Source organism: Heloderma suspectum, chromosome 5, assembly GCF_057233095.1.
Source record: "Heloderma suspectum isolate Gila_16-S chromosome 5, 16-S_ref, whole genome shotgun sequence".
NCBI lineage: Eukaryota > Metazoa > Chordata > Lepidosauria > Squamata > Helodermatidae > Heloderma > Heloderma suspectum.
The window spans coordinates 123,885,653-123,904,339 of NC_139462.1; the positions used below are offsets into that span (position 1 = coordinate 123,885,653).

The 18,687-nt window shown below is 42.6% G+C and overlaps 1 protein-coding gene across 1 annotated transcript; it reads right to left on the minus strand.

The window, feature by feature from the left end:
• Positions 1 to 3,320: 3,320 nt before the first annotated feature.
• Positions 3,321 to 9,587, minus strand: TEX52 (testis expressed 52). Its single transcript, XM_084859785.1, has 2 exons — positions 9,070 to 9,587; positions 3,321 to 3,573 (listed from the first exon to the last, which is right to left on the minus strand). The coding sequence occupies exons 1-2, from the start codon at positions 9,585 to 9,587 to the stop codon at positions 3,321 to 3,323; spliced, it is 771 nt and encodes a 256-aa protein (XP_084715911.1).
• Positions 9,588 to 18,687: the final 9,100 nt, after the last annotated feature.

Genomic DNA, 18,687 nt, shown 5'->3' on the forward strand with positions numbered 1-18,687 from the left:
AAGTGGGGCAGCGATTGCCATTCACAATCAAGACCAAGTTGCTGCCCATGCCCTTTTCCCCTTGATGCCTAAGAGGCATTTTGGAGGGGCTGTCATCTTCCGGCTCCGACTACAATTTAAAAAAAATTCTACTGGCCCTGTTTGTGTGCAAAAAAACAGGACTGGGAAATTGTTTGCCAGTCCTTTCCCATGCTTGGGGAATGTGCACAATTTTGTTTTTAATTTAAAAGTAAAGGTAAGGGTGTCCCCAACCAGTCGTGTCCAACTCTAGGGTGTGGTGCTCATCTCCATTTCTAAGCTGAAGAGCCAGCGCTGTCCAAAGACGCTTCCGTGGTCATGTGGCTGGCATGACTGAACACAGAGGTGCAAGGAACGCTGTTACCTTTCCCGCCGAGGCGGTACCTATTTATCTACTTGCAATTTCTTGCTTTCGAACTGCTAGGTTGGCAGAAGCTGGGACTGAAGACCGGAGCTCACTCCGTCACGCAGCACTCAGGTCTCGAACTGCTGTCCTGCTGACCTTCCAGTCTGCAGTTCAATGTCTTAACCACTACTGCATGCCAAAAATCAGCTCGGGGGCGGGGAATCAGCTTGGGGGGAAATCTAGTCGGCTCCATAGATTTGTATTAGTATTTAAAAGCATCACTTGCTGAAAATTGGCTGCGGGGGGGAGGGTCCAACCCTTGACATGAGCTAGAGTCACCCATCATGAGCTAGTGTGTCATGTGAATGCACCCAGTGTGCTTGAGCATGCTGTTCAATTACTCCCACTGCAAGTGGGATCGGCTAAATCTGGAGTCTTCAGTGTGGTGCTAATGGACACCAATGTGCCTGTGGACACCACTCTTGGTGTCCACCACCCTGGTTTTTCTTTCTTAAAGTTTAAAAAAAATTAAATTTAAAAGTTTGTGTTTTTTTTAATTGGGAGGCTGACATACTCCAAAACAAAATGCCACCCTCCAGCATCAACTCTATATGGGTTGAAAAGAGTGGTTTTGAGTTTTGGATTTCAGAGCCTACCTCTCCATTCTTGGAGAAGTTACTTTTCTTTTAGCCTCACCAATGTAACTGTCAGGAAACCAGTATTTTGTGACCAGACACCATCATGGCAGCCATCTCATGAATGGGAAAGCCCCCATGGCAGCCATTCCTCAAGAATGACCACAACATGCTATAACAGTACCAAATGAGCCCCCCAGACCAAAACGGTTAAACAAACCATGGACTACTATTGTTTGTTTATCATGTGAAGAATATCATGCATATTGTACTGTAAAGGCTGATCAAAGATAAATAATGATATAGCTGCTGTATCAAGCTGAAAATGCAGTAAGTGCATTTATATATTTTTGTCACTGGTATTAGCTGACATTTTGAATATTTGAAGTGAACGTCTTGCCTTGTGCAGCAGTTGTCAAATTTTAGGTCAGGCCCTCATGGGGGATGCAGACTCATGTGGGAAAGAACAAAGTTCTTTGAGGGGGGGGGGCTAGATTTCTGAGGCAGATTTAGCCTTCCTCCCCTCTCCAACCTAGACCCAGGGGTGAATACCTTCCTCAACCTCGTGCCCTCTAGAGGTGTTGCACAACAGGTGTTGCACAACAACTCCATGGGTAAAATCCAACATAACTTCTACTTAGAGCAGACCCATTGAAATTAATGGGACAAGTTAATCATGACTAACTTAAGTCCCATTTATTTCAATAAGTCTATTCTGAGTAGGACTTATGTTGGATAACCCATCGTTATTTGTCATCCTGGCTGGGGATAATTGGAGTTGTAATCCAACCCATCTGGAGGGAGCAAGGTTGGGGAAGGATGACATAGCTAATTGAGTCATGTTGAACCTAATTGAGTCACGTTGGATGGAGTGGGAGGACTAATGCACTTAACGCCTATTCATAGGAAGAGCTGTTTCTGCCTCTAATGGTGCCACATGTGTGTAGTTTGAAGAGGAGTAAGAGAAAGAGATTATATGATCTGCTCCTCATATAATATCAGCGTTAGATTAGTGCCCCAATCCGCAGAGCGCTCCGTGCAGCAAGAGGCAACATGCAAATGACTCAAGAAAGGATGCTTGCCTGTGGAACACCTGCTTGGTGCCTGCTTTGATGGGGGGGGGGCAGAATGTAGAATACAAGGAAGCTGAACAACAAAATATTTAGAACCATCGGCCTGGTTCTTGGAATCATTGGGTACATAAATCTACAAGAGTAATCCTCTTGTAGGTAGAATATTTTTTCGTGTAAAAATATCACACCCCCCCCCAATCTAGGGGCAGCACTATTCCAGTTGTATAGGGGAAGAAGTGGGGCAGGGAGTTCAGAGCTATACTAGACAAGTAACATGTTCACATGGTGTGGCTTGCCCTGTGTCATACCATTTCATTCTATTGATTAGGATTCCATGTTTGAATGCCTCCCATATAAACACTTCTTGCACATAGAAATACCAGGTTAAAGGGTTTTACCCTGGCATTCTAGATTTCTATGTGTATGAATGTTTTTTGTGTGGCTTTTGTTTTGTTTTGTATTTGGAGACCATGTCTTCAGATACATCAATTGCTTGGGGAATATTTGTGAATATCTGTGAATATTTGTGAATATACGCAGAATATTTGTGACAAAATTGTTGAGGACAAAATAAAAGTATGGGGTCTGATGAGGTCCTTAAAGTCGTGATGAAATGATATTGACCAAATGTCAGCAAAGAGCTGATGCTTCTTGAGGAAATAACGACTACTACTTTCTTTCTTAAAGAAAGATGAGTGGAGCACCCTTTGAAGGCTCTCCCTCCCTCAGCTGTCACCACCAGCAGCCATTCCAGAAGGCTGAGCTGGGGGAGATGAGGGCGTGAAGTGGTGCCATCCCACCTACTCCGTGGAACGACTAAATCACCCCCCCCACACACACATTCCCTTTTCTTGTGTGTTGTGTAAGCCTGCTTTACAGAACATACATCAACCACTTCAGGAACCTTCTTCACTGTGGAGCAGGATAAAAACACTTTAAATAAATAAGTCACCACTGGTGCCCATTGGCAAACACAATCCTCTACAGCAGCTTTCCTCCACCTGGTGCCCTCCGGATGTTTTGACCAACTTCCAGAATTCCTGACCATTGTTCTTGCTGGAATAAGGACTGTAGAACCAATTTAAATCCATGATGTGGATTTTCTGCTACAGTTTTGTTGTTGTTGCCATGCTCAATGTTTTGGCTGCTAGCTGCTGCAGTGATAGTTTCTATTTCATTTATAATGACAATTTGACTTACACAGGTTCCAACATACTGTCCAACATACTGTGTTGTGAATTTCAGGTTTCATCCCCTTCCATTTATTTCATTGACAGGTGTACAAGGCCTTATTTTGCTCCCAGACAGGGCCAATTCCTGGTATTTTTCCACCACTTCCTGGTAGATTGGACTGCTATTCTTCAGGGCAAACTTGACAGCTGCCTCCTGGTAATGGAGTTGGAGGCTTGGACAAGGGCAGTCCCAGCATCCTCTAGAAGGGAGTGTGACAGGCTGCAACTGGACATAATTTGGGCTTTTCTTTGAGAGTAGATGCTTATATCTGTCCAAAAGTAAGACAACAATAGTAAAAACACCCTGCAACATCAGCCAGTATTAATAGCCCCATATTGGTGATGGGGACTGAAACTGAAAGAATAATGTGGCATGTGTAAGGCTCTTACTGTGTTTGAAACTAAGGTGAAAGTTGAACCAAGGATACATTCTAAATTTAGAAATTACAATCTAAATCCAGATTACATTTGAAAATCCAGATTACATTTGAAAATCCAGATTACATTCTAAATTTAGAGTGGGCAACTTTTTTCAATTGAGGGCCACATTCCCTTGTGTTATGTTGTGTGCTGCATTGTAAGTGGAGACTGGGGCTAAACTCAGGGGTGAGAAGGGCCAGAGCCAAAGTGGATAGGTCGCCCCTTTTCTTTTACTACCTCCCCTTTCTCTCTCTCTCTCCCTGTCTTTCTTCTTACCGAGTAGGGTGCCAGGGAAGGCACAAGCCTCAACTGATTCCATGTACAGGGCTTTTGAAATTAAGCTGAGGGCTGCATTAAACTAGCGGCCTTGGGCCTTCCAGCTCTGTTCTAAACAATATTGCTAGATACAGTAACGTTTTATTTCTTCAAGCTGATGAATCTTTCTATAATTTCTTGACAACTAATTTATCGAAGGACTACTGGACTATGCAAGATGACTACTTAACTGGGGATAACGACTAAAAGAATAAACCAAACAGGAAAAAAGAAAATGGGGGGATAGATGTTCTGGGAGGGAGGCAGAAAATCCAGAAGAAAACACGAAAGGGGCAGAAAATGGGAGGTGAGAAAATCCAGAAAGGAAACAAAGTGAAAAAATGGACAGCAGGAAGCGGGGGGGGGGGGGCCCAAAAAGAGGGAAGAGAACATTAAAGGAAAAGGGGAAGTGTAAAAGCTCAGATGGAGCAGGCTGGAATGGAACAGGCTGGCCTGGACCCTTTATTTAAAAAAAAAAGCTAAAAAATAATGGCATATGTTAGAGACACTCTAAGACAATATTTAAGGACTGAAACCCTTGCAATATTAATTACTAATCCATAATGCCCAGAACAAAAGGGAATGGCTCAGACCACCAACTTCCAAGTAAGCATAAGATAACCAAATTCACCAGCCGTGCATAACTTTATGGCTAGGATGCAATAAGCCACAAATCCACCACAAAAGCCATGTTCCAATTCTGGACAACAGCTCTGATAAACGGACCAGAATGGCAACTTCCAAACAAAATTCTCCAGCCACACATAACCGGATGGGAGTGATGTAAAAGGCCTCAAAACATCTACATGAACCATGTTTGGGAATGCTTGTTCTCAAGCGTCTCTAATACATGCCATTGTTTTTGGTATGCTTTTCTTTTTAATAAAGGGGCCGTTCCAGCCTGTTTTGTTTTGGCTTTTACACCACCCCATAGGAAAAGAAAGGAGGAAACCTCCTGCTGAAAAAGCAGAAAGAGCAACAAAGGGAAGGCACAAAAAACAAAGTTGTGCTGCTGCTGAGAAATGGACAGTCAAAGCCCACAAAGGCTTTCCAGAGACCGTGCATAAGCAGCTCTGTGGGGCCTTTAACCACCCCCTCCTTCACTTAGGCTCCTTCCCCTTCCCTGTTCCCACCTAAGCTACAGATTAGCAGTGGTAGCAGTTCATTTTCTGCTGCTGCTTTCTTTCTGTCCCACAGGAAGTTGGGGGTCAACGAGTTGGGGAGGGTGCAAAGGACAGTGTGGGTGCATTGGGAGATCTTTTCAGGGCTGTGAAAAGCCCTGAAAACTGCACCAGGGACACAAGGAGTAAATAGCCAGGAAGCACGAAACAGGATTTCAAGCTATGCCAGAGGGAAGGAGAGAAATAGTCACCTTTTTCATCCCTGGTTAAAAAGCCACCAGAAATATCAGGGGTGAACACGAGGAAGCTCTCTGGATTCAAGCTTGTTAATACCACAGAGCAGTCAACTAACGATGTAGCCACAGTAGCAGTGGAATCAAACACATCATGGGGCATTTCCTTTTCCCAAACCACCAGCGGTAAGACCCAGCCACAGATGCCAGGGGTATACCGGAGGAGTCTTAGCCAGGAGGAACAGCTTATTTTTCACATCAGGGGCAGGAAAATCATGGCTCTTCAGGTGTCTTGGCCTACAACTCCCATCACTCCTCACCACTGGGTACAATGAGCTGATGGGGCTCACAGGCCAAAGCATCTCCAGGGCCACAAGTTTTCTGTCCCTGTGTTACATGCAGGGGGCTTCAGGTGATCCACGGAACAGCCCCATCTGAGAAAGGTGAAGATGGACACCACCCTCAGGTTTGCTGGAGCAGTCAAACAGGACATGGAACTCTTTGTCAAGAGAAGTAATCAAAGGACAGCCTGGCTCCTGCATGCCCCCCCAACCCATGTGATCAGCCCACCCGATTCTGCTTTGCCTTATCAACCACATCCCACTCTTCTCATCCCTCCCACCCGGGAGATTCCGGCTGAACATCAGGAAAAACTGTTAGAGCAATACGACAATGGAACCAATGAGCTAGGGAGATAGGGAACCAATGAGCTAGGTGGTGGGCTTTCCTACACTGGAGGCATTCAAGACAAGGCTGGACAGCCATCTGTCAGGGATGCTCTGACTTGGATTCCTGCGCTGAGCAAGGGGTTGGACTCTATGGTCTTATAGGCCCCTTCCAACCCTACCATTCTATGATTCTGTGTGTCAGTAGAACACTCAAAGGCATCTCCCCAGAACCCAGTTCTCCAGAAGAGCTCCAGAGGCTCTATCATCACACTCAGACTCTGAGAACTTGGGCCATGGAGAACAACCATGTCCGTGTTGCTGCAGCCTGGGGCTGCTAAGACAGACCATCTTTCTTTAACTTTTACAGCCTCAATCAATGTAGAGGTGGAGCCAATAAGCCAATAAGCTGGTAAATTCCTATTTAAGTTTACACGTCTTACGCTTACAAGTCTTACACGTGTATGGGTAGTCAGCCAAGCAGAACTCCTCTGCCTTGGTCAGACAGCAAGGTGGCAAGGCACAGTGTCACTTATGAAACCAGCTCCATGTTAGGAACACATTCACCCATGTCGCAAAACTATGTGTCATGGAACTTGCAAGGCTGGAGAAGCCTGACTAGAACAAGTAGGTTAACAAATCCTCAGAGATATAGTCCCATGCCATATACCCTATCATCTGAGGTGTAGCCTCCCTGTGTGAGGTTTATATATTCGTTATGGTGTACTAGTTATTAGTTGGGTGTTGAGTTACACCCATATCCTACGCTTTGGGCTAACCCTAACCCTATAATTTCCAATGTGATTTAATGGATCATCTTCCACGTGAAGGCTCAATGTGGCTATTGCCCATTTTTCTTGTCCCACACTCCTTGTCCTTCTGCGATTATCCTAGTTTGAATTTACATAGGTGATAGTTCCCACCATTCAACCTGGCTACAGAAAAATTGAGAGCTACCATCCATGAAATCAGGGAGCTTTGGGGTTTTTTTTTACTGCTCTGCAATCACATTGATTGTCTATACATATCTGGGTGCTCCCTAAATTTTGTGTGTCCAAACTTCATTTTCTGTACTGCCACTGCACAGTTGAAGTAGGCAGAATAATTAAATTTTACTAATGAACACGAGAATCTTTTAACAGAGAGGAAAAAGGTAAGCCCCAAGCTAGCAAGACATCAGCTTAACTGTAAAGACAAACTGTCACAACAGACTAGCAGGTAACCCCAGCTGAACATCACCAGTGTGAATATACAAAACTGTAATTCTGGCACAATGCACGCTGCAAGATCCCCGCAGCCTGGGTAGTCAGGCAAGCAGAGCACTTGTGCCTTGTGGTCAGATAGTAAGGTGGCAGGCACACTGTCCCTTATGGAACCAGCTCCATGTTAGGAACACATTCACCCATGTCGCATAGAACTATCTGTCATGGAACTTGCAGGGCTGGAGAAGCCTGATTAGAACAAGTAGGTTAACAACTACTCAGAGATATAGTCCCACACCATACTATCTGCGGTGTAGCCCCCCCCCCCCCATGTGAGGTTTATATATTAGTTATGGTGTATTAATTGGGTGTTGAGTTACACCCATAACCTATGCTTTGTGGTGGCAACATTGTGGGGTGAAGCCTTTGGGAAGGAAATCATTTGTGCCAAGTCTGGGGCTAGTGTAAAGATGTGCCATTAGTGGAGGTATAGCTATGAATGGAGAAAGCCGACAATACAGCATATGTGTGCTCCTCCCCTGCATGACTCTGACCCGTTCTAGTCATTCCACCAACATATATTCAATGGTCAAACAGGTACACTGGCAGTGTGGTGTTCCACTGGCAATCTCTTGAGTATAGGATTGTGCTGTAAAGGTAATTGAGAAGGAGGACCAAAGGTCATGGGGATACTAACGGACAGGTGGCTGAAAACTTTAAAGGTAAGGGCAAGGAGTTTGTGCTTGATGTCAAAAATGAGAAGTTGTGTAGGGATCTGCACTGGGATATCATAAATGGCAGAAGAGGTAAATGATTTTATCAGCCGTATTCTGAATAGAGCTAACGGAGGGATGAGAGACAGCAAGAGAGAAGAAAATTGAAGTAGTCTAGGATAGAGATGACCACAGCATGAACACCAATGATCACCAACGGTTGGGGAAATAAGGTTGCCAGATACCCAAATCCAGGCTGCCTAATCTGAAAGCCCATTCATTTCAGTCTCTAAGCACTTCTAAAATTGTGATGATATCATCTCCCTTTTAACGACACTCCCAAATCACCATCCCTCACCATACCACATAATAGAGCCAGCCACAATCACAGTTGTTGATTACATGGGAAAGCCCTTTCATTCAGACACAGCACCCAGGATAGAGAAACAAACCCACCAGTGCTCCTTTCTCCCGCATTTGTGTTTTTTAAATCGCAAGTGCTTTTCATTTGAAATATAAATTTTGTGAACTTTGATAAGTTCTTATAAAAATAAACCAAACAAAATTCTCACCCACCTGCACCAGCCAAATTCAGTACGGAACAGCTGGTGCCGGTGTGGAGAGGACTATGTTGTACCTGCCTGCTATAAAGAGTAGGAGTCTGCCAGAAAAAAAGAGATGGCACCACTAATCCAGCACTTATATGGCTGAATGCACAGAGACTCAAACTCAGACTTTTAAGATCTAGGCAGTCAAAGCCTAGCTCTTTGGTTGTCAGTTTTATTTCTTCCACTTTCAATGTCTAAAAATCTCAAGTTATTTCCAGCCTGAATATGAAGAAATCTGAGGATTTCAGTAAAGCCCGATCAAAAGTTGAAACAAAATGAAATTCTCACCCGTCACTAGCCATGTGAGAGACACTCATGGAAAATGCACTTAATTATTTATGAGGCACTTTATAGCCAAAGCTTGCAGGGCGACCTACATAATAAAAGCAAATATGATAAAATGATAAAAAGCAGCTCTCATGTGGCTGAGGCTATGTCTGATGGGTACCTACATCAGTTGGTGGAAAGAAGAGAGAAGCATATCTTACCGTTTGAATTCTTTGGAAGGCATAATATTTCCCTGAATGTCTAGAGGAGGAGCTCGGCACTCACTCCGCAATTTAAGTTTTTCACACTGGTGTATTTCTTTCTGGGTCTGGGTCAGAACTCGTTCTTTATGCCTCTGATCCACAAACAATCCTTCCCCTTCAATAAACTTAATGTAGGTGTTCCCATCCAAGTGTGAAGGAGGTGGGACTGGTGGTTCAGCCATTGAACATTTCCTCGGAGCAGTAATCCATCGCCACGTTTTGCTGTCAAAAGGCTTGTCAGGTCTTGGGCGATAGATTGGTGGCAACCTCCCTACATCTAGCCATGTATGGTATCCCCAGACATGCCAAAGGGCAGTCTCTTCAACTGGGCAACGTATTTTCTGGCAAACCTTGATTTTGGCATCCGTGTGTGGTGGCATTTCAACAGCGAGTTTATGGTAGGGCCTTGGAGAAAACCCTGGCCATGGTATGTATTTCTCCTTACATAGGAAGTGCCTCTCTTTCCATGTGGTCATCTTGAAAAGGAAATCAGACAACTCCTAGGTGGGGGAAAAGAAGGAGGTTCAAAGGGTATTGCAAGCTCCCATACAGTATGTTGCCCTATTGCTATATCTAACTTCAATTTGTTGACAAATCTAAGCGAAGAAAAATGTAAGCCGTGGACAAGTTTCCATTAGAGTGCTGTCATGGCTGCACAATTTTGCCTGAATGTGGTTCGGTTTCCTGCTCTCCTCACAGATCTGCCAATGCCTTAAAATATGTCTTGGCCACTTTTCAGGGCAGAAGCCCTCCCAAGGTGGTGTACAATAATAAAATACATGTTATATGTTATATGTGGAATTCCTCTACTTATACCAGAAAAAGATTTCTAAAAACCGGGGTGGTGGCGGCATTTCCCCTTCACCATGAATATCCTTGAAAAGGATGCAACTTCCAATTAAAGAAGATGGATTTGGCTTTCCAGAGTTGGCTTTACATCACTTGGGCCTGTTTTTGATCTGTGCTAAATTTTTCTTTTCCACTTGGTCAGTTTTGGAATCTTCCTGCTTGAAGCCTCTGTCCAGACGGATGGCATTAGGTTAGCACATTAGAATGGATGGGGTTCCTCCCACAATTCCAGCAGTTAGAGATGTTTGGCATATATAGTCACATCACTTACAGTTTAAACCATTTTCCCATGCTAAATTGATTTGATGGGGAAATCCAGACTTAAAAATTGGAAAGAAAATATTTTTGTAGTGGACTTGAACGGATGATGGTTGTTACCTTGGATCAATTACTGGATGAGGACAATGAGTTCTTGTTAGTCTCGACTTGGTGAGACAAATATGCTCTATGTGCTATAGCTGACTGTTAATACTTGCAACAGTCGTTACTATCTAGATTTGGTCATTTTACAGCTTCAGAGTCCCCAATAATATTGGAAACACCTATTGAAGTCAATCAGTTATATCAACCCATGATTCATATGTATAAGTACATATGTATATGTATCAGTAAGTAAATATGACACACATCATAAGCAAGAATGGAGTAGGGAACTGGATTGTCCCATTTTGCCTAACGAGAAGTAGGCCATTTCAGAGGTGCTTCTGCGTGATACAAAGCAGAGCAGAGGATATGTTGTTTTCCGGGAACTGACGTCAGAGCCTCCTGGAGACCTGACCTCCCTGCATTTCGGCTCTTCCTCGGAGGCAGTGTGGAACAGCCCCATCCTCCACATTCGCAAGAGAGCGCGGAGCGGCTGAAAAGGGCCACGGCTGGGGGCGTTCCAGGGTGGGGTGGGCTGATGCAGCCTCGTTCCCCACTCCGTCCCCCCGCAGCTAGACAGTCGCAATCAGCTGTCTAGGTGAAAAAGCAGGGCTGGAGATTCTCGGAGTGAACGATCCCCTCTGTGCTCCCCTGCTTTGGATAGCAGCCACCTCCAAGTTCAGTGGCGGCTGCCTATCTGGATAGGATTGCCCCCTAAATGGCTCCCATTTCATTTATTTCGCCTGTACTGTCCAAAAGAACCCATGTATTTTTGCTTAGGGTTGCAAAATCATTTTAATATTCCTCTCTTTCATTCTAGGTATTTCCTTTCTTTTCCAATATTTGGCATAAAGATGACATGCTCCTAATATCATATAAAAGATGTTCTTTGATATTAACATTTTATTAAAATCCTTCAGATGTTAATAAACAGATTCTAGGGTCAAAAGGTATATTGAGTAATACTAATAGTAAAAAAAAAATTCATTCCAGGCTATCCTTGCCTCAGAACAATTCCATAGACAATGCATAAGATCTGTTTTTCCCTTTCCACACATCCAACAAATATCCTTACAATTTTCATAGATTTTAGTCATGAACCTCTCAGTCAGAAGCTTAATTGAATGTTATATTAAAGACATATATCTATTTAAATTAACCCAAATATATTCCCACATTTCATCTGATGGTCTTACTCCAGGTATTTCCTCCTCTCTTTGAATGTAATCTGGTCTTCTGGAATTGGCTTATCCAATCAACAAATTTATCAGTTCCATACAGTTGCCTTTTTCTAAAATTACCAATCACTCCACTTTTATTAAATTGTGGCTCAAATAAGACTGATGCCACAATTTAATAAAAGTGGAGTGATTTTGAGGGACAAAAATAGACTCAATTTCCCCCAAGCTGTCAATAAGGTTGCAATAACAACCTGATTTCCTATAATAAATACCTCTATCTTGGTTTCATCGAAAGCAATAAATATATCTCCTTTGGTTTCGTCCAAAGCTTTTAATCATATTTTAACAAAACGTAAGATCTAACTAATAAACTTAGAACTTTGTTAATCCTATTAATTCAAATCCTAAATTTTAATCCAAATACATGGTGCTGAAAAACGTAAATATGTAGGATCACTCAACCCTATCAAAAGCTTTCTCTGTCTACAAATGATTGCAGTCCTATTTTCCCCCAAATTATATGCTCAAGTTAGTCATTTTACAATTATAACCCATTCTCCTATTTTAAATAAACTGACCTTGATGGTCGGTGTGACAATTTATGCATAATGAAATCTGACATGCCTGCTAAAACTGCAGCAAACATTTTATAATCACTATTTTGCAATGAAATTAAGAAGTTAGCAAATAGAGATCTTCATCTGCTTTTATAGTGAATAATCACTATATTTGCCTTATTCCAGGTATTTGGTATATTTCTTATGTGTAAAATAGCATTAATTGCTTTTGTTAAGATCTCCTCCAGAAATATTCATACAATTCAAAAGGGAAACCCACTAAATCAGATGGTCTTTCCACCTTAATATTTAATATAACTTTTCTCACTTCCTCTTCTTGTTTTGGTTTCTCCAATATTTCTTTATCTTCTAATAATTCAAGTACCTTTAAATGTTGATGGAATGACTGCCTTTACTTTGGGGTTATCTGAAGAGTATAATAATTTCGTATAATAATTCTTAAATTCAACCAGTAACTCTTCACTTGCAAATAATTTTTTTTAATAAAAGGAATTTATTATTAAAATTTTATTTTTTTAATAAAAGGAAACATTCTTTTCTTTTTTACTACAACAATTTGACAACAATGTATCTGTTTAACTCAAAAAGCCATTTTTTATTGTACCATGACTTTTTCTGAGCACTTACTGTTTCCTTTAACTGTAATAGTGTATCCTATGTTCCCTTAGATGTTTGTTCTAATTAAATTTCTTGTTTAATACCCTATTTTTCCTTATTTCTTTTCTTTTTCAGACACAATGCCTTATTAATTAACGTCTCCTAAGCATTTATAGATTCCCATAGGATCATGGAATCATAGAATAGTAGGGTTGGAAAGGGCCTTTCAGAGCACTGAGTCCAACCCCCTGCTCAATGCAGGAATCCAAGTCAGAGCATCTCTGACAGATGGCTGTTCAGCTTCTTCTTGATGCCTCCAGTGTGGGAGAGCCCACTACCTCCCTAGGTAATTGGTTTCATTGAGTTTATTAACATTGGCTTTCCTCAGATCCAGGGCATTCGTTTGGCTACACTCGGTATAATTAGTATAACATTGGCACTTTCCCCCAGATGACTTAGTGGCTAAAGTTATGGGAGTTATGGGAACTCTGGTGGAAAGTGACCATGTTATACTTGAATTCTTGGTTCAAAATTGATTTGGTAATTTGTTTCTCCTTTCTATAAATTGAACTATCTAAGGTCAATTTATTAAGGTCAAGAATCTCAATAAAACCCTGTTAATATTATGTAAGTTTCCCACAGCCTCACTGCCCGAAGCCAGGTCCTCCTCCCCTACAAAGCTGCATATACAGTTTTTAAAGTGTTTAATGACCAGGAGAACCAATAATGGATAACATGTCATCTCGCCCTTAGTGTGCTGTATATCGTCCCATCTTCCTAAGACTTTGATTTCTGATGATGAGCAATTAAAACACTTTGGGCCCATCAGCACTACAAACTTCAATTGCTTTTACACCAGTTTAGCTGTCATAGTTTTCCCCCAGAGAATAAGTATAGTTTAAGAAAAAGTGCTGAGAATTCTAAGATAGAGTTTCCATGCTCTCCTTTTCAGAACTGCAAGTGTCCAGGACTTGGAGGGGGAAGCACTGTTTCAATCTGTGCTGTACATGTACCTGGATAATTCAAGGCTCCCCAGGAAGATATTCCCTTAAAAAAAAGTAGGCCTTCATGAAAACCTTGAGGGGACTGAATAATGCCATTGGAAAGGGAACATTAAATTGCTCCATGGAGAAAACATTGAAGAACTGCTTGCCTTTATTCTGGATGTGTCACTTCTCCTATTTCTTCTGTTTGATTCTTATGTACTTTGGTTTTCAAAACTGTCTTTGTCACACACATAGCTAATAAATTGCCACAGCAACTATTTGTGATGTCATCTACCAGGAACTATGATTTCACCCAAGGCATGATGGAAGAAAATGGTATCCTTGGAGACGTCATAGACTTCATTGTATGGGGGGGAATTAAGAAAAGACTCCTTGGCATATAAAACATGGTGGAGGCTTGGAAACAAAGCCTCTATGACTGAAAGAACTGGGCATGTTTAGCCTACAGAAGAGGAGGGGAGAAATGATAGGGCTCTTCAAGTACTTGAAAGATATAGAGAAGAAGGCCAGGATCTCTTCTCCATCATCCCAGAGTGCAAGTTATGGAATCATGGGCTCAAGTTACAGGAGTCATCCAGTTCCAGGTTTTATACGCTGATATATTGTTTAACTTCATTCCTATGACACTGTGCTTATCTGAGTAGAAGCTACAGAACAGTACTGAATCACAATTACAACGAGATCCTAAGCACCAAGTGCACATGTCCCATATTGAGAACGACTACTACATCTCCCATATTGGGAGATGTGCAAACATGGAGGAGGCAACTTTACTTTTTTTTAGCCTGGCTCCCATTCCCCTCATCTGAATTCCTCAGTAAGGCTCAGGGGTTCATAAGGCAAGACAACATGGGACATATTTACGGGTCCCAGGAACTCCACCCGCCCCATCTGAATTTAGACCTGAAAAAGCAAGGGAAAGTGTGGGTACATTGAGGGTAAGATGTAAACAAGCATAATTTGTGACACTGCACAGAGTCATCACTGATCATGGAAAACATCTGTTAAGGAATCTGCTTCAGCTTCTAATGTCCTGGCACTGTAAAAACCAACATGAGAAGATTATGATTTAACTGGACTTAAATCAACAGGTTATTGATAACTGAACTAAAAATTACATAATAACTAAATAATTCTCCGCCTACTTCCATGTTAACCATTCTTAAAGTTTCCATAGATGAAATTAAGAAAAATTAAACTTGTCTTCCATTGAACTGCACTATAAACTAATTATTACTTAGGACTCAATGCTCTAAAAGGACCGTTCCAACCCCACTATCCTATGATTCCATTATAGTAGACAGAGAAAGCTTTTGATAGGGTAGAGTGATCCTGCAATTTCAGGTTTTACAGCACCATGTATTTATACTAAAATTTAGGATTTGGATCAATAGTATTAACAAAGATCTAAGCTTATTAGTTAGATCTCACGTTTTGTTAAAATATGATTAAAAGCTTTGGATGAAACCAAAAGAGAGAGATATATTGCTTTGGATGAAAACAAATTCATACAATTTCATGCAAATTCATCCAACAAATTTATTGCTTTGGCTTCAATAGGTGTTTCCAATATTATTGGGGACTCTGAAGCTGTAAAATGACCAAATCTAGATACTAATGACTGTTGCAAGTATTACCATTCAGCTATAGCATATAGCTATAGAGCATATTTGTCTCACCAAGTTGAGACTAACAAGAACACATTGTCCGCATCCAGTAATTGATCCAAGGTAACAACCATCTTATCCGTTCAAGTCCATTACAAAAATATTTTCTTTCCAATTTTTAAGTCTGGATTTCCCCATCAAATCAATTTAGAATGAGAAAATGGTTCGAACTGTAATTGACGTGACTATATATGCCACTCATCTCTAACTGCTGGAATTGTGGGAAGAACCCCATCCATTCTAATGTGCTAACCTAATGCCATCCATCTGGACAGAGGCTTCAAGCAGGAAGATTCCAAAACTGACCAAGTGGAAAAGAAAATTTAGCAGAGACGAAAAATAGACCCAAGTGAGATAAAGGCAACTCTGGAAAGCCAAATCCGTCTGGAAAGATCTGAGAAGCGAAATCTGTCCTCTTTAATTGGAAGATAATTGGTGAGGGGGAAATGCCGCACCACCACGGCTTTTTCTGGTATAAGTAGAGGCATTCCACCGCATTCCGAGCTTTCGATTTCCTGGTTGGAAGAATGGTGGGGGCAACCATCCCCCTTTCCTCCTCCTCTTAGATCGCTTTTCCAACCTGGCTGACATAGTTTATGCGCTCCCTAAGGTACCTTGGACCAAAACCATGTAAGGATTTAAAGGGTATTTAAACACATTTAAAGCCATGTAAGGCTATAAAGGGTATTTAAACCCTTACACACATTTGTGTAAGGGTACTTTTTCCCTTCCTTCCAGCCTTCCACCGCATTCCGAGTTTTCTATTTCCGGGTGGGAAGAACGGTGGGGAAAATCTTCGCCTCTCCAGCCAGTGCCCTCTGTCTTCCTCTGAGGTCGCTTTTCCAACCTCAGAGAGGCGGCGAGTGCTGTTCTCTCTGTGGCAGCTGTGAGAGGGCGGGCTCTGAGGTCAGCCCTCCAAACTAAATAACTAAAACCAACTTTGAACGAAAAGCAGTTTTTTCACAAATCCAACAATAAAACCCAACGCTGCTTAAAAATAGCATAAGGAACACAAGTTGGAAGACGGGAAGGCCTGCCAGAACAGTGTTCTGTTGAAAGACTTTCAACGCGGTCAGCAGGTGCATTTCAACGGGCAGGTCATTTCACAACTGTTGGGGAGAGGAAAAGGCCCTGTTGCGTATGGCTGCCAGTCTCACATTAGGCAGCTGCAGTAGATCGCCTTGGAGGACCTTAGGTGGTATAGTGGGATGTAGGGGAGAAGGCACTCCCTAAGGTACCTTGGACCTAGACCATGTAAGGCTTGAAAGGGAAGAACCCGCACTTTCTATTTTGCTTGGAAACAAATTGGCAGCCAGGGTAAAGACTTCGAAGCCGTGGTATTATGGTATCCACGGGGTGTCCCATGGGGTGTCCCACGGGGTGCAATACTTTGTGCCAGGTGACGTTTGCGAACTAAATGACTCGGCTCTCTAAACGCCCTGAACAGCTCAGCTGAGCGCAAGTTTGCAGACGTGTAATGTTTGATACGTGTAAAGCTCTGTTCTCTGAACCAATTGCCACCGATAGGTCTTTAAATGATCCCTATGAGGGGACTTGTCAGACTCAGGTCAAGTTGTTGGGTGACGGCTGAGCAATCTCGTGTTGTTGTTTTTTGCTGTTGGAGGTTGCTTGATAACGTCCGCTGTTTGGCTAGAGTGGCCATTAACCATTTTGAGTTTGTCTTTGTGCTGTTTTGTACTCTCCAGCTGTTCTTTCCGCTCTGCTTCTGTTCTGTGGTCGCTCTTGGATGGTGGTGGTGGGCAAGAATTTTGTAATCCTTTCGTAACGTTTGTTTTACGTTTTCGGTTTTAATATCTTCTGTTTTCCTACTTTCCAATCTTCTTTTGTCTTCTTTCTGTCTGTTGATTGTTCTAATTTTGCTTCCCCTGATTTAGCACCTATTTGGTGTCTTCCCCTCTCCCCGCTTCCTTTTCCTGTTCTTTGTGGCTCTGTCATTCCATTGCTCAAATACTGTTTTTCTACTATTCTTGACAACAGCCATCTATTCTGTAGATAGCTATTGTTGCCTCACCCCAATATTTGTCAGGTAAGTCAGCACCTAATGGCAAACATCTGGCCATTTGTGTAAGGGTACCTTTTCCCTTCCTTTCGGCCTTCCACCGCATTCCAAGTTTTCTATTTCCTGGTGGGAAGAACGGTGGGGGCAATCTTCGCCTCTCCAGCCAGTGCCCCCTGTCCTCCTCCTCTGAGGTCGCTTTGCCGACCTCAGAGAGACGGCGAGTGCTGTTCTCTCTGTGCCAGCTGTGAGAGGGCGGGCTCTGAGGTCAGCCCTCCAAACTAAATAATTAAAACCAACTTTGAACGAAAAGTGTTTTTTTCACAAATCCAATAATAAAACCCAACGCTGCTTAAAAATACCATACAAAAGCAAAAGGAACACAAGTTCGAAGAAGGGAAGGCCTGCCAGAGCAGAGTCTCCAGTGCCTGTTTAAAGACCTTCAATGCGGTCAGCAGGTGCATTTCTCCTATTCTTGACAACAGCCATCTATTCTGTAGATAGGTATTGTTGCCTCACCCCAATATTTGTCAGGTAAGTCACCTAATGGCATACGTCTGGCCATTTGTGTAAGGGTACTTTTTCCCTTCCTTTTGGCCTTCCACCGCATTCCGAGTTTTCTATTTCCTGGGGGGAAGAACGGTGGGGGCAATCTTCACCTCTCCAGCCAGTGCCCCCTGTCCTCCTCCTCTGAGGTCGCTTTGCCGACCTCAGGGAGACGGCGAGTGCTGTTCTCTCTGTGCCAGCTGTGAGAGGGCGGGCTCTGAGGTCAGCCCTCCAAACTAAATAACTAAAACCAACTTTGAATGAAAAGCGTTTTTTTCACAAATCCAACAATAAATCCCAACGCTGCTTAAAAATAGCATACAAAAGCAAAAGGAACACAAGTTGGAAGAAGGGAAGGCCTACCAGAACAGAGTCTCCAGTGCCTGTTTAAAGATCTTCAACACGGTCAGCAGGTGCATTTCTCCTATTCTTGACAACAGCCATCTATTCTGTAGATCGGTATTGTTGCCTCACCCCAATATTTGTCAGGTAAGTCAGCACCTAATGGCATAAGTCTGGCCATTTGTGTAAGGGTACTTTTTCCCTTCCTTTCGGCCTTCCACCGCATTCCGAGTTTTCTATTTTCTGGTGGGAAGAATGAGTGCTGTTCTCTCTGTGCCAGCTGTGAGAGGGCGGGGTCTCATGTTCCACAGTACATCATAGTTGCTTTGAGCTCTTACATGTGTTTCTACATCTTTCCCAGTTTATTCACTTCCATTATCAGTACACAAGTTGAGCCGCTTCCTTTTAGGCGCCTCTTAATTCAAACGC

Bases quoted from the DNA above. Each gene is read 5' to 3' on its own strand.
- TEX52 (XM_084859785.1), bottom strand. From the start codon at position 9,587: ATGACCACATGGAAAGAGAGGCACTTCCTATGTAAGGAGAAATACATA. The intron at 3,574-9,069 runs GTAAGATATGCT...ACTTTTGGACAG, and splicing joins CCTTCCAAAGAATTCAAACG to ATATAAGCATCTACTCTCAA.